We start from the raw sequence: 21,505 nt of genomic DNA, 5'->3' as shown, positions 1-21,505 counted from the left end.
AGCCCCGAGCTAGGAGAAACCTCTCCCCCAAACGCCAGAGGCGTAGGTCATCTAGTTAACGAGATAAAAGGGGGGACATTAATGTATTTTCTAAGAGCTAAAAATCATTGCTGGGGCATAGTTTTTACAAAATTTTAATTGATTCTATTAGCTTTAAGGGTGTAAAAGACTATTCTTGAGATTCCATGAGCGTATCTGGGCTTTAAGTCTGAGGGGGGTCAATTATATTTAGACCAATTTTGTGGGTCGATTTTCGAGCATTTCTAGGAAGAGTTAAAAGGCAAAAGTGGATATAGCACATTAGCCCCAAGCCAGGAGAATCCCCTCTCCCAAATGCCAGAGGCGTAGGTTATCTAGTTAACGAGATAAAAAGGGGGAAATTAATGTATTTTCTAACAGCTAAAAATCATTGCTGGGGCATAGTTTTTACAAAATTTTAATTGATTCTATTAGCTTTAAGGGTGTGGAAGACTATTCTGGAGATTCCATGAGCGTAGCTGGGTTTTAAGTCTGAGGGGGTCAATTTTAAAATTTTTAACTTTTCAGCGAAAATTCACAAAAAATCAACCAAATTTCGCCGTGATTTGTTGCTGATAGACTAAATGCAATCAAATATGAACAAATTTTTTTAATTATTTTATATTTACGACTTTAAAATAGAGTGAGTTAAAACCCAATTATATGCCTAAACTGTTCAAGCCTCTTTTTGGCTATTTCTGATAGACATCCCCCAGTGAAAGCCCCATGGGCGTACCTCATCTGTGAACGGAGAAAAGTCAAGGAGCGCTAAAATATTTTTTCAGTACTCTATAGCGGCAAATTTTTTTAACAAAGGTTTCATATGTGTACCAATAATATTCGTGTTCGCTTAGTCATGATTTTATCGAATCTATATATTATTATCCTTGAATCATTTATTTAAAAAATTTTATATATATATTGTTGAAAGCTTCATATTTCTATTCGATCATTTTTGCTAACAATGTTCGCGAACAGAACTATTGTCACTAGAGTTCATACACGTTTAACATAATTTTAAGCGTAATAGACAAGGATGGCAATATAGAGCACCATGCCGCCCTTTTTTGTTTTTTAACATTTCAATATATCCAATGTGCAAAACAAGGACGGAGGTATAATTATAGCATTTTGCCGCCCTTTACCAACCCTACATTTTAATGCGAATGCCAACCCAGTAGAATAAATATACTTTATCTTTGCTAATGAAACTAATATTGTAATATTGTTTATGTAGTTGTTTTGTATAGGACTTCTATTATTATTACACAAAATTTCATTAGCAAAATAAGGTATGCAATTTTTATGGGCAATGGTAATTTCGCACGACATTCGACAAATCTGTGGCGTCTGAACGGCACATAGTAAATATTTGATTGTCCAAAATTTTGTCTCTTTAAGTTGGCAACACTTTTCACATGATTGTAACCTAGGGCACAAATATGCAAAGATAATCGAATTCTATTGCAAAACACCAAAAAGCTCAAAAAATATATATTTATTTCAAGTATTCTACATAAAAAGCCAAAAATACAAGTAATTGAATTTTATATGCAGAATTATTAGCACGTACACAGCGTTATGCGCTTTACAAATGATCAGTTATTCCGGAAGGAATGTCGGTGTTTGTAAGGAATCTTACAGTGTGTCGGATCGATACGACTTGTCGGCGATGACTAAATAATCGTTAAATGTGTTATCGATCCCATAAACATGCATCAGTGTCGATTATGCCTTCGGACTTAAATTATAATGTGCACAATATTTGGGATATGTTCGACACGAGCACTGTCGTCCGGAATAACTGATAGTCTGTAAAGCGCATTATACGGAGGCAAACATGTATATGAAGAAGCGTTCATATTAAAAGATTAGTTGTACAACTTTTTATACCCACCACCATAGGATGGGGGGTATATTAACTTTGTCATTCCGTTTGTAACACATCGAAATATTGCTCTAAGACCCCATAAAGTATATATATTCTGGGTCGTGGTGAAATTCTGAGTCGATCTGAGCATGTCCTTCCGTCCGTCCGTCCGTCCGTCCGTCTGTTGAAATCACGCTAACTTCCGAACGAAACAAGCTATCGACTTGAAACTTGGCACAAGTAGTTGTTATTGATGTAGGTCGGATGGTATTGCAAATGGACCATATCGGTCCACTTTTACGTATAGCCCCCATATAAACAGACCCGAAAATTTGGCTTGCGAGGTCTCTAAGAGAAGCAAATTTCATCCGATCCGGCTGAAATTTGGTACATGGTGTTAGTATATGGTCTCTAACAACCTTGCAAAAATTGGTCCACATCGGTCCATAATTATATATAGCCCCCATATAAACCGATCCCCCGATTTAGCTTGCGAGGCCCCTAAGAGAAGCAAATTTCATCCGATCCGGCTGAAATTTGGTACATGGTGTCAGTATATGGTCTCTAACAACCATGCGAAAATTGGTCTACATCCATAATTGTATAAAGCCCCCATATAAACCGATCCCCCGATTTGGCTTGCGAGGCCTCTAAGAGAAGCAAGTTCTATCCGATCCGGCTTAAATTTGGTACGTGATGTTAGTATATGGTCTCTAACAACCATGCAAAAATTGGTCCACATCGGTTTATAATTATATATAGCCCCCATATAAACCGGTCACCAGATTTGACCTCCGGAACCTCTTGGAAGACCAAAATTCATCTGATTCAGTTGAAATTTGGTACGTGGTGTTAATATATGGCCTCAAAATCCCATGCAAAAATTGGTCGATATCGGTCCATAATTATATATAGGCCCCATATAAACCGATCCCCAGATTTGACCTCCAGAGCCCTTTGGAAGAGCAAAATACTTCCCAGTCGGTTGAAATTTGGTACGTGATGTTAGTATATGGTATCCAACAACCATGAATAAGAAGTTTTAAGTAATTCGATTGTGGATGACAGTCTTTCGTAGAAGTTTCTACGCAATCCATGGTGGTGGGTACATAAGATTCGGCCTGGCCGAACTTGCGGGCGTATATACTTGTTTTAATTAACATGTGCATTATACCGCGTCCAGATTATAAGTTTATCAGGACGGAATGTTGTTGTACAGAATGACTAAAAAATCGATAAATATGTTGTCAGTTGTTAATGTGATCGACGATTATGATATCGGACATAACTTAACAGTGTGGTCACTATTTTTGACTCGATTACTGTCGTCTGTAGTGGGATTCTGTTTTTTTTTAACGATGAATCGCATCGTTAAGATGGGATAACAAGAAAAATAACATCAAAGCTATTCGGTAGACGTTTTAAACTACATTTACAATCGTTAAAATCAGCTGTGTTGTTTTCTATGCATATAACAATAAATACATCGTTAACTAAAAACGAAGATTTTTGTTTTGGTTGTTTGTTTTCTCTAATAAATTGACGTTTTGAGCAGAAAATTTCATTCATGCAAATTTCGTAGCAGGGTTGCCAATCGAAACGCAGCTTAAACAACAGTTGCTACAGATTAGTTACAGAATGACACGATCGTTAGTGCAAACACGTTTTTCGTAAAAGATGCGATTATCGTGAAGAAATACAGAATACCAATACTGGATAAACTTATAGTGTGGACGGCCCATTATATGGCATCCCCAAAATTTTGTACAAATAATCATGTAATATGAACGCTTCTTCATATACATGTTTGCCTCCGTATAAAGGGCAGTATGCACCACTAGCGAAATTTTCGGTAGCAAAATTTTTTTTATGTCTACAACAACAAAACAGGGCTGTGTACACAAATTTTAAACCAGCTAATCGCTTTTAAAAATTGTTAATTTATGTTCCAAATATTCCTCAAATAAATTGTTTATTATTTACAGACCTTTTAAAACTCTTACGCACACAATGATTGTAATAAATTAAATGTTTGCTGCCAAAATATGCTTTTGACAACCCTGTTATTTTCATTAGAGGTGCGTACCAGCTTACGAAATTGAACGCTACCGAAAATTTCGTTAGCATAAATAACAATGCATTTCTAATGGGAATGAAATTTTTCGCTAGAGGTGCATACCGGCCTTAACGCTGTGCCCGTGCTAATAATTCTGCATATAAAATTGAATTACTTGTATTTTTGGCTTTTTATGTAGAATACTTGAAATAAATATATATATTTTGAGCATTTTGGTGTTTTGCAATAGAATTCGATTATCTTTGCATATTTGTGCCCTAGGTTACAATCATGTGAAAAGTGTTGCCAACTTAAAGAGAAAAGTGAAAAGTGTTGCCAACTTCAGACGCGCGCAATTTTAATAATATTCTTCTTACTTGGCATCTACACCGTGTATGAACTCTAGTGACAATAGTTCTGTTCGCGAACATTGTTAGCAAAAATGATCGAGTAGAAATATGAGGCTTTCAACAATATATATACAAAATTTTTTAAATAAATGATTCAAGGATAATAATATATAGATTCGATAAAATCATGACTAAGAGAACACGAATATTATTGGTACACATATGAAACCTTTGTTAAAAAAATTTGCCGCTACAGAGTACTGAAAAATATTTTAGCGCTCCTTGACTTTTCTCCGTTCACAGATGAGGTACGCCCATGGGGCTTTCACTGGGGGATGCTCCAAGGGTGCAGCTACCTACGTATACCCACTTTAGTTCGTTGTCGTGGGGTGTAAATAGGTGAAAATCGGTGTTGAAAATAGTTGAAATAGTAACAGAAAGTACTTTTACCCCCTTGACTTTTCTCTTCTCACAGATGAGATACGCCCATGGTGCTTTCACTGGGGGATGCTCCAAGGGTGCAGCTACCTACGTATACGCACTTTAGTTCGTTGTTGTGGGTTGTAAATAGGTGAAAATCCATATCGAAATTTTTGATAAAATTACTTAGCCCCCTTTTAAAATTGAAATAAGCTACGTTTATGGAAATATAACGGTAGCTTTCTTCTCAATCTGGGCTTTCTATTTATTTCAAAATTTAAAAGAAATTGTGTCCATAATGCGTTCAAAAACGGACATAAAAGTTGATTTGAACCCCCCTGATTTCTTCTCACACAGATGACCTACGCCCATGGGATTTTCAGTGGGGTACGCTCCACAGTTGGGGTTACAAACGTGTACCCCCTTTGGTTCGTTTTCGTCTATCAGAAATAGCCAAAAAGAGGCTTGAACAGTTTAGGCATATAATTGGGTTTTAACTCACTCTATTTTAAAGTCGTAAATATAAAATAATTAACAAAATTTGTTCATATTTGATTGCATTTAGTCTATCAGCAACAAATCACGACGAAATTTGGTTGATTTTTTGTGAATTTTCGTTGAAAAGTTAAAATTTTAAAATTGACCCCCCTCAGACTTAAAACCCAGCTACGCTCATGGAATCTCCAGAATAGTCTTCCACACCCTTAAAGCTAATAGAATCAATTAAAATTTTGTAAAAACTATGCCCCAGCAATGATTTTTAGCTGTTAGAAAATACATTAATGTCCCCCTTTTTATTTCGTTAACTAGATGACCTACGCATCTGGCATTTGGGAGAGAGCATTCTCCTGCCTTGGGGCTAATGTGCTATACTCACTTTTGCCTTTTAACTCTTCCTAGAAATGCTCGAAAATCGACCCACAAAATTGGCCTAAATATAATTGACCCCCTCAGACTTAAAGCCCAGATACGCTCATGGAATCTCCAGAATAGTCTTCTACACCCTTAAAGCTAATAGAATCAATTAAAATTTTGTAAAAACTATGCCCCAGCAATGATTTTTAGCTCTTAGAAAATACATTAATGTCCCCCCTTTTATCTCGTTAACTAGATGACCTACGCCTCTGGCGCTTGGGGGAGAGGTTTCTCCTAGCTCGGGGCTAATATGCTATACCCACTTTTGCCTTTTAACTTTTCCTAGAAATGCCCGAAAATCGACCCACAAAATTGGCCTAAATATAATTGACCCCCCTCAGACTTAAAGCCCAGATACGCTCATGGAATCTCCAGAATAGTCTTCTACGCCCTTAAAGCTAATAGATTCAATTGATTTTTTTTTTTTAAACTGCGACCCATCAATGTTTTTAGCTCTTAGAAAATACATTAATGTCCCCCCTTTTATCTCGTTAACTAGATGACCTACGCCTCTGGCGTTTGGGGGAGAGGATTCTCCTAGCTCGGGGCTAATATGCTATACCCACTTTTGCCTTTTAGCTCTTCCTAGAAATGCCCGAAAATCGACCCACAAAATCGGCCTAAATATAATTGACCCCCCTCAGACTTAAAGCCCAGCTACGCTCATGGAATCTCCAGAATAGTCTTCTACACCCTTAAAGCTAATAGAATCAATTAAAATATTGTAAAAACTGTGTCCCATCAATGTTTTTAGCTCTTAGAAAATACATTAATGTCCGCCCTTTTATCTCATTAACTAGATGACCTACGCCTCTGCCCTCTTTGCGGGGGAGTTCTCCTATCTCCGAGATAATGCCCTATACACACTTTTGCTTTTTAACTCTTCCTCGAAATGCCCGAAAAAGAAATTTGTTGCAAAAAAAAGTCTTAAATTCGCAACAAAAACGAAAATGCAAAAAATTAAAGTGGTTTGTATCTTCGCTAAAACAACTTTAGAAAACAACTTTAACTTCACACCCTTAAAATGTTCTAACATAATAACATATATGTCGCAAACATGTTATGCTAGTTTATGAACATTATATGTTTACAATTAAAAACAAGTATATACGGCCGTAAGTTCGGCCAGGCCGAATCTTATATACCCTCCACCATGGCTTGAGTAGAAACATCTACGAATTACTTGGCAATACTTGGCGATGGAAAGGTATCTTAAAACATTTTAACATCGCCTTGTAAATTGTAAGTTAGTCCATACGTAGTATATATTAGACAAACAAGGCAGATTAAATTCGTATATAATTCAATTCCTGACCGGTATAAATAGGGAAGTCTACAAATAATTACAATCCGATATGAACTTTTGCGCGGTAATTAATTTTTGTGTGATTTGAGATCGGTTTATCTGGGGCTGTATACAACTATAGACCGATTTGGACCAAATTTGGCATGGTTGTTAGCGGCCATATACTAGCACAATGTAAAAAATTTTAGCCAAACGAATAAATTTTTCTCCTCCAAGAAGCTCCGGAGTTCAAATCTGGGGATTGGTTGATATGGGGGCTATTTATAATTATGGACCGATATGGACTAAATTTTTCATAGTTGGTATATACTTACACCACGTACCAATTTCAACCGGATCGGATGAAATTTGCTCCTCCAAGAGGCTCCGGAGATCAAATCAGGTGATCGGACTATATGGGGACTCTATATAATTATACACTGCTAACTAACTCTACGTACCAAATTTCAACCGGATCAGACGCATTTTACTCCTCCAAGAGGCTCCGGATGTCAAATCTGGTGATCGAGCTTATATATATATTTATATGGGCTATATATAATATGGGTAAATTTTTTCATGGTTGATAGAGACCATATACTTACACCATGTACCAAATTTCAACCGGGTCGGATGAATTTTGTTACTCCAATAGGATCCGGATGTTAAAATTTGAGATCGGCTTATACGGGGGCTATATATAATTATGGATCGATGTGAACCAATTTTTGCATGGTTGTTAGAGACCATATAAAGGGTGGTTAAATTGTAAGGGCCGATGTTGAATGTGAACCACACTTAAACGCCAAGTTCTTTTCCGAATTTTATTTGACATTTCTTTATTTTAGACTTATTCAATTTGAACCATGGAGAGATACACATTGTGTATTACACAATCCAACAACGTGTTAAATGGTTCCAAGAAATGGCAACAGTGGATGATCAATTTTCGAAGAAAATCATTTTCAGTGATGAGGCACATTTTCACCTCAGTGGATTCGTCAATAAACAGAATTGCCGCATTTGGGCGAATGAGAATCCAAGAGTGATTGTCGAAAAACCAATGCACCCACAAAGTGTGACTGTTTGGTGCGGTTTATGGGCTGGCGGCATCATCGGGCCGTATTTTTTCCAAAATGAGGCCGGTCAGGTAGTTACTGTGAATGGTGTTCGCTATCGTGAGATGATAACGAACTTTTTTATGGCCCGAATTGGAAAATAAGGATGTGGACGATATGTGGTTTCTACAGGACGGTGCCACTTTCCACACAGCTAACGAAACAATGGCTCTTTTGCGCAAGAAATTCAATGGCCGTGTTATCTCACGTAATGGCGATGTCAATTGGCCGCCAAGATCATGTGATTTGACACCGTTGGAATTTTTTCTTTGGGGTTGTTTGAAAGAAAAGGTGTACGTCGATAAGCCAGCAACAATTCAAGAGCTAAAGGATGAGAAAATACGGCAAATTAACGGCATAGAACCTCCATTATGCCTCAGCGTTATCGCAAATGTGGACCATCGGATGAAGGTGTGCCACCGAGGTCGCGGCGCCCATTTGGCCGATATTTTGTTCCATACATATTGAGTAATACCAATATATCATAATAAAATAAAATTACAATAATTTCCTAAATAGTTTGTGTTTTATTCAAAATCAACATCGGCCCTTGAAATTTTAACCACCTTTTACTAACACCACGTACCAAATTTCAACTGGATCGGATGAAAGTTACTCCTCCAAGAGGCTCCGGAGGTCAAATCTAGGGATCGGTTTATAGGGGGGCTATACGTAAACGTGGTCCGATATGGCCCATTTGAATACCATCCTACATCAATAACAACTACTTGTGCAAAGTTTCAAGTCTATAGCTTGTTTCGTTCGGAAGTTAGCGTGATTTCCACAGACGGACGGACAAAGCTAGATCGACTCAGAATTTCACCACGACGCAGAATATATATACTTTATGGGGTCTTAGACCAATACTTCTCCACAGACGGACGGACAGCCGGTCGGACGGACAAAGCTAGATCGACTCAGAATTTCACCACGACGCAGAATATATATACTTTATGGGGTCTTAGACCAATATTTCGATTTGTTACAAACGGAATGACAAAGTTAATATAATACCCCCATCCTATGGTGGAGAGTATAATAATGTGCTACAAGTTTCAGTTCCAAACATATAATTTTTACACCAAATATATGAAAAACAGTCCTTATATATAGGTATATAAAACAATCACAGAAAAGAAGTGAAATCTTGCATTTTTATGCCCTCCATCATAGGATGGGGGTATATTAACTTTGTCATTCCGTTTGTAACACATCGAAATATTGCTCTAAGACCCCATAAAGTATATATATTCTGGGTCGTGGTGAAATTCTGAGTCGATCTAAGCATGTCCGTCCGTCCGTCCGTCCATCTGTTGAAATCACGCTAACTTCCGAACGAAACAAGCTATCGACTTGAAACTTGGCACAAGTAGTTGTTATCGATGTAGGTCAGATGGTATTGAAAATGGGCCATATCGGTCCACTTTTACGTATAGCCCCCATATAAAGGGACCCTCAGATTTGGCTTGTGGAGCCTCTAACAGAAGCATATTTCATCCGATCCGGCTGAAATTTGGTATATGGTGTTGGAATATGGTCTCTAACAACCATGCAAAAATTTGTCCACATCGGTCCATAATTATATATAGCCCCCATATAAACCGATCTCCAGATTTGGCTTGCGGAGCCTAAAATAGAAGCAAATTTCATCCGATCTGGCTGAAATTTGGTACATGATGTTGGTATATGGTCTCTAACAACCATGCAAAAATTGGTCCATATCGGTCCATAATTATATATAGACCCCATATAAACCGATCTCCAGATTTGGCTTGCGAAGCCTCAAAGAGGGGCAAATTGCATCCGATCCGGCTGAAATTTGGTACATGGTATTGGTATATGGTCTCTAACAACCGTGCAAAAATTGGTCTACATCGGTCCTCAATTATTTATGGCGTCCATATAAACCGATCCCCAGATTTAGGTTGCGGAGCCTCAAATAGAAGCAAATTTCATCCGATCCGCCTGAAGTTTGGTACATGATATTGGTATGTGGGCTCTAACAACCATGCAAAAATTTGTCCACATCGGTTCATAATTATATATAGCCCCCATATAAACCGATCCCCAGATTTGGCTTGCGAAGTCTCCAAGAGAAGCAAATTTCATCCAATCCGGTTGTAATTTGGAACATGGTGTTAGTATATGATCTTTAACAACCGTGCCAGAATTGGTCCATATCGGTCCCTAATTATATATAGCCCCCATATAAAATATTCTCCAGATTTGATCCCCGGAGCCTCTTGGAGGAGCACAATTCATCCAATCCGGTTCAAATTAGGCACGTGGTGTTAGTATATGGTCGCTAACAACCATACCAAAATTGGTCCAATCACACAAAAATTGGTCCATATCGGTTCATTTCTATAGAAAATTTTGTTAAAATTTTATTTCTGTAGAAAATTTTGTCAAAATTTTACGTCTACTTTGTCAAACTGAATTATATACGTATTGGATCGATATTTTTTGATTTCATATATGCCACGTATGGACTTACATACAATTTAGAAGAGGAGGTTTTAAGATACCTTGCCATCGGCAAGCGTTACCTCAACTTAAGTAATTCGATTGTGGATGGCAGTGTTTAGATGAAGTTTCTAGGCAATCCATGATGGAGGGTACATAAGCTTCGGCCTGGCCGAACTTACGGCCGTATATACTTGTTAATGTATGAAATGCTCCAATTAGTAAACAATATTTACTGCTGCGATTATTTATGAGACTATACCACTTTGCATTTCATGTTTTCGGTAAATTAGTCACAATAAAGTGCTATTGTGAATCGATGAAGCGTCACTTTATCAAAACACAATCTGGCAAGATCGGCGCGACTTGCACTGATGAGATGTTCTGGATAGAACACCAGTGCAACGATGTTCTGGATAGCCCATACAAATGTTGTACCCAGTGCAAAAAGAAAACAGCCCTAATTTAACTGTCGCGGGGTTTATTAACGGCGACAAGCGTACATTGACGTGATACGGTCAAAATTTGCTCAATATAAACTTGACGTATTTCTTTCAATTTTGCATTTAAAGAACCTGAACACCCCTCATTTTGAAGGTGTGTGTGTGTAGAATGTTGCTCCTATTGTGATTTTGGAATTCACTCTTCAGTTGTCAAAATGCCGTCCAAGCAAGAAGAGCAGCGTATGAAAATTTTGCTCGCGCATCGCGAAAATCCGAGCTACTCGCACGCAAAGCTGGCAAAATCGCTAAAAGTTGCACAAAATCAACCGTTACAAATGTAATTAAAGTGTTTGGGGAACGTTTGTCAACAGCCAGGAAGTCGGGATCGGGGGGAAATCGAAAACCGGAAGCCGCTGAGACGACAAAGAGAGTCGCCGGTAGTTTCAAGCGAAACCCCAACCTCTCTCTCCGAGATGCCGCAAATAAGCTGGGTGTATCGTCTACAACCGTGCATCGAGCCAAAAAACGAGCCGGACTATCGACTTACAAGAAGGTAGTGACTCCAAATCGCGATGATAAACAAAATACGACGGCCAAAGCGCGATACCGGAGGCTATACACGACGATGCTGACGAAGTTTGACTGCGTGGTAATGGACGACGAAACCTACGTCAAAGCCGACTACAAGCAGCTTCCGGGACAGGAGTTTTATACGGCAAAAGGATGGGGAAAGGTAGCAGATATTTCCAAGCACATAAAACTGTCAAAGTTCGCAAAGAAATATCTGGTTTGGCAAGCCATCTGTACCTGTGGCTTGAAAAGCAGCATTTTCATAGCTTCCAGGACTGTCAACCAAGAAATTTACGTGAAAGAGTGTTTGAATAAACGTCTGCTGCCTTTCCTAAAGATACACGGTTGTTCCGTACTGTTTTGGCCGGATTTGGCATCTTGCCATTACGGTAAAAAGGCCATGGAGTGGTACGCCGCCTACAACGTACAGGTGGTTCCCAAGGACAAGAACCGTCCCAACACGCCAGAGCTTTGCTCAATTGAGAAATACTGGGCTATTGTCAAGCGGAACCTAAAGAAGGCCAAAAAACTGCTAAGGTTGAGCAGCAGTTCAAGGCAAACTGGCTTTCTGCGGCGAAGAAGGTGGACAAGGTGGCTGTACAAAATCTGATGGCAGGTGTCAAGCGTGAGGCCCGGCAATTCGGATTTGGAAAAGCTAAAGCCTAACTGAATATTTTTCTGAATTTTATACTAATTGAACTTGAAAAAGAAATTTAATTTGATTTTTTAAATAAACGATTTCACCGATTTACACGCGTTTTCCCTTGACGAAATTTTGACCGTATCACCCTTTATTGGAAAATTTTCTGAGATTGGTAAAAGTACACCAGCCGAGGCAATAGTCAATTTTTAAAGCAACTCATCGAAGGCACATGTCACAGAGAAGAAACATCTTGAAGGTTATGTCGAAGCTTGGACACGTCATCTATCACCGACCGAGAAAAATAAGGCCAAGCAATTGTTATCGAAAAACGCCTCTGCCTTTGCTTTTGAGAAGAGAAATCATGGAAGAACATCTGTTGTGAAGCATGAAATAAATACTACAGAGCAAAGACCAATAAAACAGGCCCCACGAAGTGTTCCACTGGCAAAACGAGAAGAGGTACATAAGCTCGTAAAGGAAATGGCAGAAAGTGGTGTGATCGAGCCATTATCAAGTCCTTGGTGCTCACCAGTTGTACTAGTCAGAAAGAAAGATGGAAGCACCCGATTTTGCGTGGACTACAGAAAGTTAAATGATGTCACCAAGAAAGACAGTTATCCACTTCCACGCATTGATGACATGTTGGACACACTAACCGGAACAACATGGTTTTCCTCGCTTGATTTGCAGAGTGGATTCTGGCAAGTAGAGATCGCCGAGAAAGACAAAGAAAAGACAGCTTTTGGCATTAATGGCGGTTTTTGGCAGTTCAATGTAATGCCATTCGGGCTCTGCAATGCTCCGGCTACGTTTGAGCGATTGGTGGAGCGGGTACTAAAGGGGTTGCATTGGAAGTCCTGCTTGACATTTGACGAGAACCTTAACTTGAAGGATGTTATCCAGCAACTTTCAGCCGCTGGTCTACGACTTAACGCTAATAAGTGCTCGCTTTTCCAACGAGAAGTTAAGTACCTGGGCCATCATGGTACAGCAGAGAGCCTATCCACCGATGAAGACAAAATTCAAGCAGTAAAAGGTTGGCCACGTCCACGGAATCTCCACGAGTTGTGCAGCTTCCTTGGTTTATGCACATAGTACAGGCGTTTCGTACAAACTTCGCCAGTATCGCCGCAAGCTTCCATAAATTAACGCAATAAGGTACGAAGTACCAGTGGAACAAGGAACAGGAGGAGTCATTCCATCATCTAAAAGAACTTTTATGTTCTGCTCCTGTCCTGGCATATCTTATTCCTGGTGAAAAATTTGTTTTGGATACAGATGCTAGTGCGTACGGAATTGGTGGTGTGCTATCTGAACAGATTGACGGTAATGAAAAGGTCATCGGATATTTTAGCCCGAGAAGGACTATTGCGTAACTAGAAGAGAGCTGCTTGCTGTCGTAGAAAGCGTAAAGCATTACCACAAATACTTGTATGGGCAGAATTTCTTGCTAAGGACTGATCATTCAGCTCTACGATGGTTGCTTCAATTCAAGAATCCGGAAGCTCAGCTGGAACGTTGGATAGAAAGACTCCAAAGCTATGATTTCAGTATCGAGCATAGAAAAGGTGGCAAACATGGCAACGCGGACGCCTTGTCATGTCGACCTTGTAATGTCGAATGCAAACACTGCTCGAAAGCTGAACATAAGGAAGAAATCGTTGATATCCGGCTGTTGCACGTCGAATCTGGAGCGGACTGGCCAACAGAACAGCGCAAAGACCCAACCTTGAGTAAAATTATTTCGGCAAAGGAGGAAGATAAGAAACCTAGCAAGAAAGACATCGCAGCCGAAAGTCCACTAATGATATCATACTGGGTTCAATGGGACAGTCTATGTCTAGTCAACGGAACCCTACAACGAAAGTGGGAAAGTGAAGATGGCAAGAATAGGCGCAACTTGAAAATCGTGCCAGATTCCAAGTTAAAGGATGTTTTGATGGAATTCCACAATGGACCTAGTGGAGGTCACTTAGGAATAACCAAAACAGCAGAGAAAGTGAAGCAACGATTTTACTGGGTTGGATGCCAGAAATCAATTGCTGAATGGGTGGCAAATTATGAAAAGTGCATAAAGGCGAAAGGGCCAAGACGAAAAAGTAGAGGTCTTATGCAAGAGTATAGGCCAGGAGCGCCTTTTGAAAGAATAGCAATGGACGTTGCAGGCCCTTTCCCAGTGATTCTGGAAATCAATATGTCCTTGTGGTCATGAACTACTTCAGCAAATGGCCAGAAGTATATGCCATTCCTATCCAAGAGGCGAAGACGATTGTAGATGTAGTCGACAAGAACTGGATATGTCGCTACGGTGTGCCGACCGAGATACACTCAGACCAAGGAAGAAATTTTGAATCGGCCATATTCAAAGAGATGTGTGACTCCCATGATATCAAGAAAAAAAGGACTACGCCATTGCATCCACAGTCTGATGGCATGGTAGAAAAGTTTAATCGCACCCTGGAAGAACATTTTTGAAAGGTGGTAAATAAAAGCCAACGAGACTGGGACGAGCATATACCCAAGTTTTTGCTGTCGTATAGATCAGCCATACACGATTCTACGTCACGAACACCGGCCCAGGTTCTATTCGGAACGGAATTGAAGTTGCCCGGAGATTTGATATTCGGCGATACACCTAATGAGCTCGCCATGGAAGAAACCAGTAACGATATACCAAACACATTTGGTGAAGTTCACGAATCAGTGCGAAACAAAATTAAAATGGTCAGTAACAGGATGAAGGCGATATATGATCGTGCAGCGAACAATGAGGACTTTAAAGAAGGATAACTGGTTCTGCTATTCAACCCGCAACGAAGGAAAGGATTATGTCCTATGTTAAACTACAAACACAGTGGGAAGACCCATATAAAGTCATCAAGAAGATCAATGATGTTGTATACCGTATTCAAAAGGACGACAGCCCAAGGACAAAGATGGAAGTCGTTCACCTGGAACGTTTGGCTCCATACGGAACGGGTTCTGTGCCTGAACAGGCTTAAGCGGGAGGCAGTGTTACGAATTTGATATATCTAGATTTAAGTTTATTCAAATTAGTTTCCGTTAATTTAAATTTTCAAATTGTAAGAGTCAAATTACGCCATCACTTGTCAAAATCATTTCTTTATTTTCTAGTACTTTCCTAAACATCTTTTGTGTTCTTAGTTTCCCAATCGTTCATTGTAAAGTAACCCCTTTTTGTTTTGTTATCTTCATTGCTTATTGTTGTAGTTGTGCTAATATGATAGTCATCTATGCCTGTGCGACATCTGCCAGAGTAGAATGTTCCAGTTGATTGTAGCCAAAACAATGAGCATGGGCCGATAAATATGTGCGATGTCGCCGTGCGACATCTACCAGGTAGTAGAATAGTCTAGAATATTATAGGTCAAACGACCGAGAATTTTCGATATCGTTATACAGTACTATAAAAGAGCTGACACAGGGAGCTGTGAAGTGAGTCGTAAGCTAAAGTTTATACAGTACACATCGTAGAGCAAATAAGTGAAACCAATCAGTTAAACAAATAAATTGTAGATTGTCGTTATTTGAAAAGAACTGTGTTTTAATTATCGGGTAATTAAATACGCCTCAATATAAAAACATAACAGTACTCTGACATTATTGTTTTACCCTTTTGTAGATAGTCAATCAATAAAATACCTTTGAGGTCCCAAAAACCCGTTGCCATAACCTTACCAGCCGATTGAAATGTTTTTGCCTTCTTTGGGGCACTTCCTCTAGCTTCAGTCCATTGTTTGGATTGTTCTTTTATCTCTGGAGTATAGTGGTGGATCCATGTCTCATCAACAGTTATGAAACGACGCTTAAAATCCATTTTATTTCGCTTAAAACGATCCAAACAAGTTTGAGAAATGTTCATTCTTATGCGTTTTTGATCGACTGTTTACAAATACGGCACCCGTTTTGCAAAAAGCTTTTTCATTTGTATTTCTCCATGCAAAATTAAATGGACTCGATCATTTGAGATGCCCATGATATTAGCAATTTCACGCACTTTTTTTCGTCGATCATTTAATACCATATCATGCACTTTGGCTACAATTTCTGTTGTTGTTGCTGTTTTTGGACGTCCACTACGTGGTTCATCTTCAATGCTTTTTTACTGTTGCATATGAAGGAGCACTTTCACCTAACACATTCACCATAACATTATGAATTTCTTGTCCCGATAAAACTTTTTTATGTAAATATTTAATGACACGCATTTCTAATTTTTCAGTTGTAAAAAAATTGCGGATGCGTCTTTTTTGAACACCTGTTTCTATATGAAGGAGTTGCCAGATCGAAACAAAATTTAACATGTGTTCATAACAGAGATGGAAGTTTCCTAAACACTTAACTTTTTTCTGTTTATACCGCGCTTTTTGTGCTAGGCTAAGAAGTTTCCGAACTGCCCTCGTATCTTGTATATATAAGGAATTGTGACAATTAAAAGAAATTAGTTCAAGACCAATTATCCATTCGTTTGTTTCTTTTTCTCGTTATAGTTCAGATTTCAATGTCAGGATGCATCATAATTACTGTGATTTTATCAGCTAAAAAATAACATAGGTGAGTTAATGCGCTCACTACATATACTAATGTTCCCAAGGTCTCAGTTGTCACACTTTACATTTGTAATAACGGGTCATTTCCTGAGAGGGATGTCTGAAGATGAATACTGCATGATTTCTCTTGATGTGGAAGAAGAATTCGACCAAACAAATCATGTGTGATGTCTATGCGTTATATATACCTTGTAGGAAAACTTCAGGGTAGATAAATAGTTAGGAAGTAAGTGTACGTGGAAATGTTAGCTTAACGTTTTTGAAACAATCTAAATCTTTATTCCAGGATATCAGTGTTTTGAAGAATTCCCGAATCAGTCCCTGTGTCCAAGGTGGTACCGAGGCCTTTCTTGGTGCCTCAATTGAAATGAATGAAGGATTTCATTGACTTGAAATTTTGCGTACCTTCCTGAGCAAGTTATACTATTTTATTCAAGAGACCATTACATGAAAAAAATTAGCAAACGGCTTATTTTTGATATTTTAAAATCCCCAATGGAAATTGAGAGATCTAATTAGATCTGTAAGATATGATATGATTATATCAAATTGCAATAGAATTAGATCTGATATCAAAATTGGCCTAGATCTAATGCCTTAGATATAATTATATATAGCCCTATATGTAGATAGATCTGATGTTAGATCTTGTCATATATGGGATTATATCTAGATATATCTTATTACATCGCATCATATCTTGTTAGATCCAAAGGGGCCCATTTTGAGATCTGATCATATCCAATTAGATCCATCCATTTTTACACGGGACAATCAAGTTTTCCAAATTTGACTATACATATAAGAAAAATGTGATTTATTTGCAATTATAATTCATATAGCAATTATCTATGATCATTATATGTAGCTTCATAATAACTTACTCCGTTTTTTGATAGGATCCTAATACTGTATAATTAGCATCAACTTGTTCATCAAACCATAACAGTAGGGCCTCTTTTATAAATCCTTTCACAGTAATAGATAAATTTTTGGTTTTTGCTGTGTAAATATTTTGTCCAGCCATTCGAAATTTTTTAGTACTGCGACATTCATCGTGTGCAAACACACAGCTTCTTACATTATACTCTGCTGTCTCGGCCAGGGCGTCATCCCACTGCTAAAAAAATTAGATTTTAGTTTAGTATTTTATTGTAGTATGTTATATGAAAAACGTAATATTTCTAGATTTCACTTTATTTAAATTAGTTTCCGTTAATTTAAAATTTCAAATTGTAACGATAAAATTACGTCATCACTTGTTAGAATCTTTCATATAATTTTATTGTATTTTCCGGAAATTCTTTTATGTTCTTTTTCTTTTTTTCATATCGAAATGTTTGTTTCTAAAAATTTCTCTCTCTTAATCAACCCATTTAAATATCTGATCTCATATCATCTGCCATTATTTTTTCTCGTAGAGCGAACTCTACTCCAAAAATCTTTAAATCGTGTAGCAATAAGGTATCCTTTGGATTAAGAAGATATATGTATAATACTTTTAATACCCAAACAGTTACCTATGCTATATATACTTGTTATTATATTAATATATTTTAGTCTAAGTAGTTTCAATATTGTACTTTCTGTATTTATGTGTTAACAACATGGAATGTTACATTTGTTCAAGTAGTCTTTGAGTTTTTATTTGTCATAGCATGCTAAGTTATTTTCGATTAGACTTTGGATCAACTTTAATTGTCATATGAATAAAAATGAGTTTTAGTTTGAAAATATTTGAAGAACGAAGCAGGCGTATTGTGTTTTATTCGGACTACGGTCATACTACAATTTTCAGAAGTGGGATATAAATTTTTTTCCCAGTGCTTTTGCAATAATGGAGAATATTTGTGCTAAAGATTATACAGTGCCTCAATTGCGGTTTTGGTTGCAACGACTTGGAAAATCATCATCGGGTACAAAAAATACATTGGTATTAAGAGATTGATCCCCTAGAACGAGGAGAATGTCCTGAAATGTTGGTTAATGTGGAAGATGACATTGATGATGCTCACGATGATGAGAAGGCAAGCGGCAAAATTGTGGAAAATTGTGAGAATGCTGAAATTGGAGCAACATCTATCTTTCCAAGAAAAAGCGATGATGAAATAGTTGCATCGGAAGAAAAAGGTATGCCAGAAAATAATATAACTCAAAATTTTGAAGCTTTGTATGAGAAAAACAAATTGGTGCAGTACAATTTGATAAAAAAGGAGCTGGATATTGTAAAACGTGAAAAAGAATTGCTTCGCCGAGAGAACGAGCTCCTGAAGAGTGCAGTGGTGGGAAAAAATGTCTGTCATGGCTTTGAAAGTATGCCGAAAACAAAATATTGTTCAGATCAAAAAATGGATGACAGCAACCGTGGCAAAATAGATTCGTCTTTTGTCGTTATTAAGGATATTGTTCCTGATTATAATGGAAAAGTGTACCCAGAAATATGGATAAATCAATTCCTTAGCATAGTCAAAGTTTACGATGTGAATGATGTCACTGCTAAAGCGCTTTTATTAAGTAAACTTAAAGGAAAAGTGCAGGCTTGGTTGCACTCCAAACCCAATTTCGCTGCCCAAAATGTAAGCGAATTGTTAGAAGAAATGGAAGCAGTTTTTTCTATGAAGGAGTCAAAACTCGTAATGAGACGAAAGTTTGAGGCACGTATGTGGAAATATAATGAATCTTTCGTAGATTATTATAATGACAAAATTGAGCTGGCTTCTCATTTAGACATTTCCGAAGATGAGCTCATAGATAACATAATATATGGCATTACTGATAAACAACTTTTTTGTGCGATGGCTTTGCGATAAGTCCGAAATTATTCTTTTTCTGGCCTTCGTATATTCTTCAAGTCTTTTGCAATATGAAGTGATTATTTTTAAAGTCGGTTGTGGTTTTTGGCAAGTTTTCAATATCGTAGGTTTATTAATTTTGATAGTCCTAATATTATTTATGTCCTCCAGTTTGTGTATCTATTGAGCGGTTAGGTTCGTTGTCGCATTCGCATGTCGCATTTGAATCCGACATATTTATCGAACGGACATGACGCAATCGATCTTCTATTACACTACTTACATGGTTCGACATATCTTGTAAAAACTTCTTTCCCAATATCCGCACAGAAATAAAAGTGTCTCTTAAATTTAAGCAGATTTTTACAATAATTTATTACAAAATTTTCCAGAATTTTAGTTCATTTTTCATATCTTCAACGAAAATTAACTATAAAATTACTTGTATAAAACTACTTGTGAAATGTAAAGTACTTTCTATATAAGAAGTGCAATTTACTATAAGATTTTTTTTTTTGTATATTTTTTTCGAAAAATGAACTTGAAAGTGGATAGCAATTTCTTACTGACAATTTCTATAGTTAATAATTGTTGGTAGAAAATTACCCAATGAAATATTTTTAGTTCACATGTAATTACATTTATAGATATTTTCTTCAAAAATGGTAGACAACATTTCATGAAGATTTGCAAATTTTAAGTTAAACGTTTCATCGTTCATAACCTGGTGTGCCTTTACGAATATTATTCTTAGAATAAATTGTCAGCAGATGCGATGAACTAACCCAGCAAAAAATCTCATTACCCGGTAATCTTGTAGGTAAGCCTATTTAAAAATTAATAACCACTTATTAATTGGCATCGCTTCGGATTACATTTACATACGCATGTCCTAGAAGGAAAGTACTTCTCCCCAGGCATACTTTCGGCCATAAAATAAATAGTGCATTTAAAGCATATAATCACCTAATATGTAATGACTTATTCGTAGATACACCAAAGTTTGCAAAATAGCCATTTATTGTCTCAGCCAACCAAATCTCGAAAATATTGATTTCTATCGCCGATTACAATGGATAAAAATATGGCGAGTGATGCTGTAATAGGAGAACTACTTGAATAGAAACGAATATTGTATAAATAAACAAAAAATCTAATAAATAATCTAAATAAGATTACACGCAAATTAATTTCACACTTAAAATCTAAATAAATGTAGGTTGTTTAAGGGAGTTGGATTCGTGAATTACGTTATAATATATCCAATAGCCAATTCACATAAAGTTCGAAATCTACTAAAAGTGGATTTTAAGACTCTTTTTTATAAGGCAAATGGCATTTGAAATTTAGTTTAAGCGCATTTTGGAAATGTAATGTGAATGAGGTATAAGAAAGCATTTATTTAAAACATAATATGATAATGTGATTAAACACAATTATTATGAAATATTTGTGATAAAAATTTCTTAACGGAAAATTTTTCAGAATTACCGTTACATTACATATTCTTTTTGATTTTTTATGTAAGTGCTCGATTATGTTAATAATTATACCTAATGGTGCCATCATTTATTCTTTTTTATTAATTCGTTAACTACAACTGACTAAAAATTTGAAAATAATAATTCGAAAATTACCGAGAAGTATTTATTTTTGTCATTACAAGTTAGTCATTATAACTCGCCGCAATGTAATGCAATGTGTAATGACAGCTTTACTCCTGGTAATGTCAATTGTAATGAGATGTGGTTACCTAGTTTTTGCTGGGAATGCATAGTACAGAGATCTTTATCGGCATAGTGGAATGTGATTAATGTAAAGATGATGTTACTTGAGTTTTGTTTGAGCGAGAGTAATGCATTAATAATAAATGGTAGCGAGGGCTGGGTATGTTGTGTATACATGAGCATGGGGTTGTTTTTATTTTTGTTCATTTAGTGGTTTGTGTGTGTTTGTTATTCGCGGATGGTTTGTTTGGCTGGATGAGG

The 21,505-nt window shown here is 37.3% G+C and overlaps 1 protein-coding gene and 1 long non-coding RNA gene across 3 annotated transcripts in view; one reads left to right on the top strand and one right to left on the bottom strand.

Annotated features, from left to right (window-relative positions):
* The window catches only part of LOC142225539 (uncharacterized), an 801,202-nt gene that overhangs the window by 42,597 nt on the left and 737,100 nt on the right, over nt 1-21,505 (top strand). The gene's annotated exons all lie outside the window — the stretch shown is intronic.
* LOC142225537 (venom allergen-1-like) overlaps nt 1-21,505 on the bottom strand; it is a 196,216-nt gene that overhangs the window by 119,950 nt on the left and 54,761 nt on the right. For both annotated transcript variants that reach the window (XM_075295328.1, XM_075295329.1), the window contains exon 3: nt 17,610-17,845. In XM_075295328.1, the coding sequence (XP_075151443.1) occupies nt 17,610-17,845 (236 nt within the window). The remainder of the gene's footprint in view (nt 1-17,609; nt 17,846-21,505) is intronic.

The sequence above is a fragment of the Haematobia irritans genome, chromosome 2 (assembly GCF_050003625.1).
Source record: "Haematobia irritans isolate KBUSLIRL chromosome 2, ASM5000362v1, whole genome shotgun sequence".
Taxonomy (NCBI): domain Eukaryota; kingdom Metazoa; phylum Arthropoda; class Insecta; order Diptera; family Muscidae; genus Haematobia; species Haematobia irritans.
Note: the sequence above shows the minus strand (reverse complement) of the source record. Positions and strands in the feature narration are given on the sequence as shown.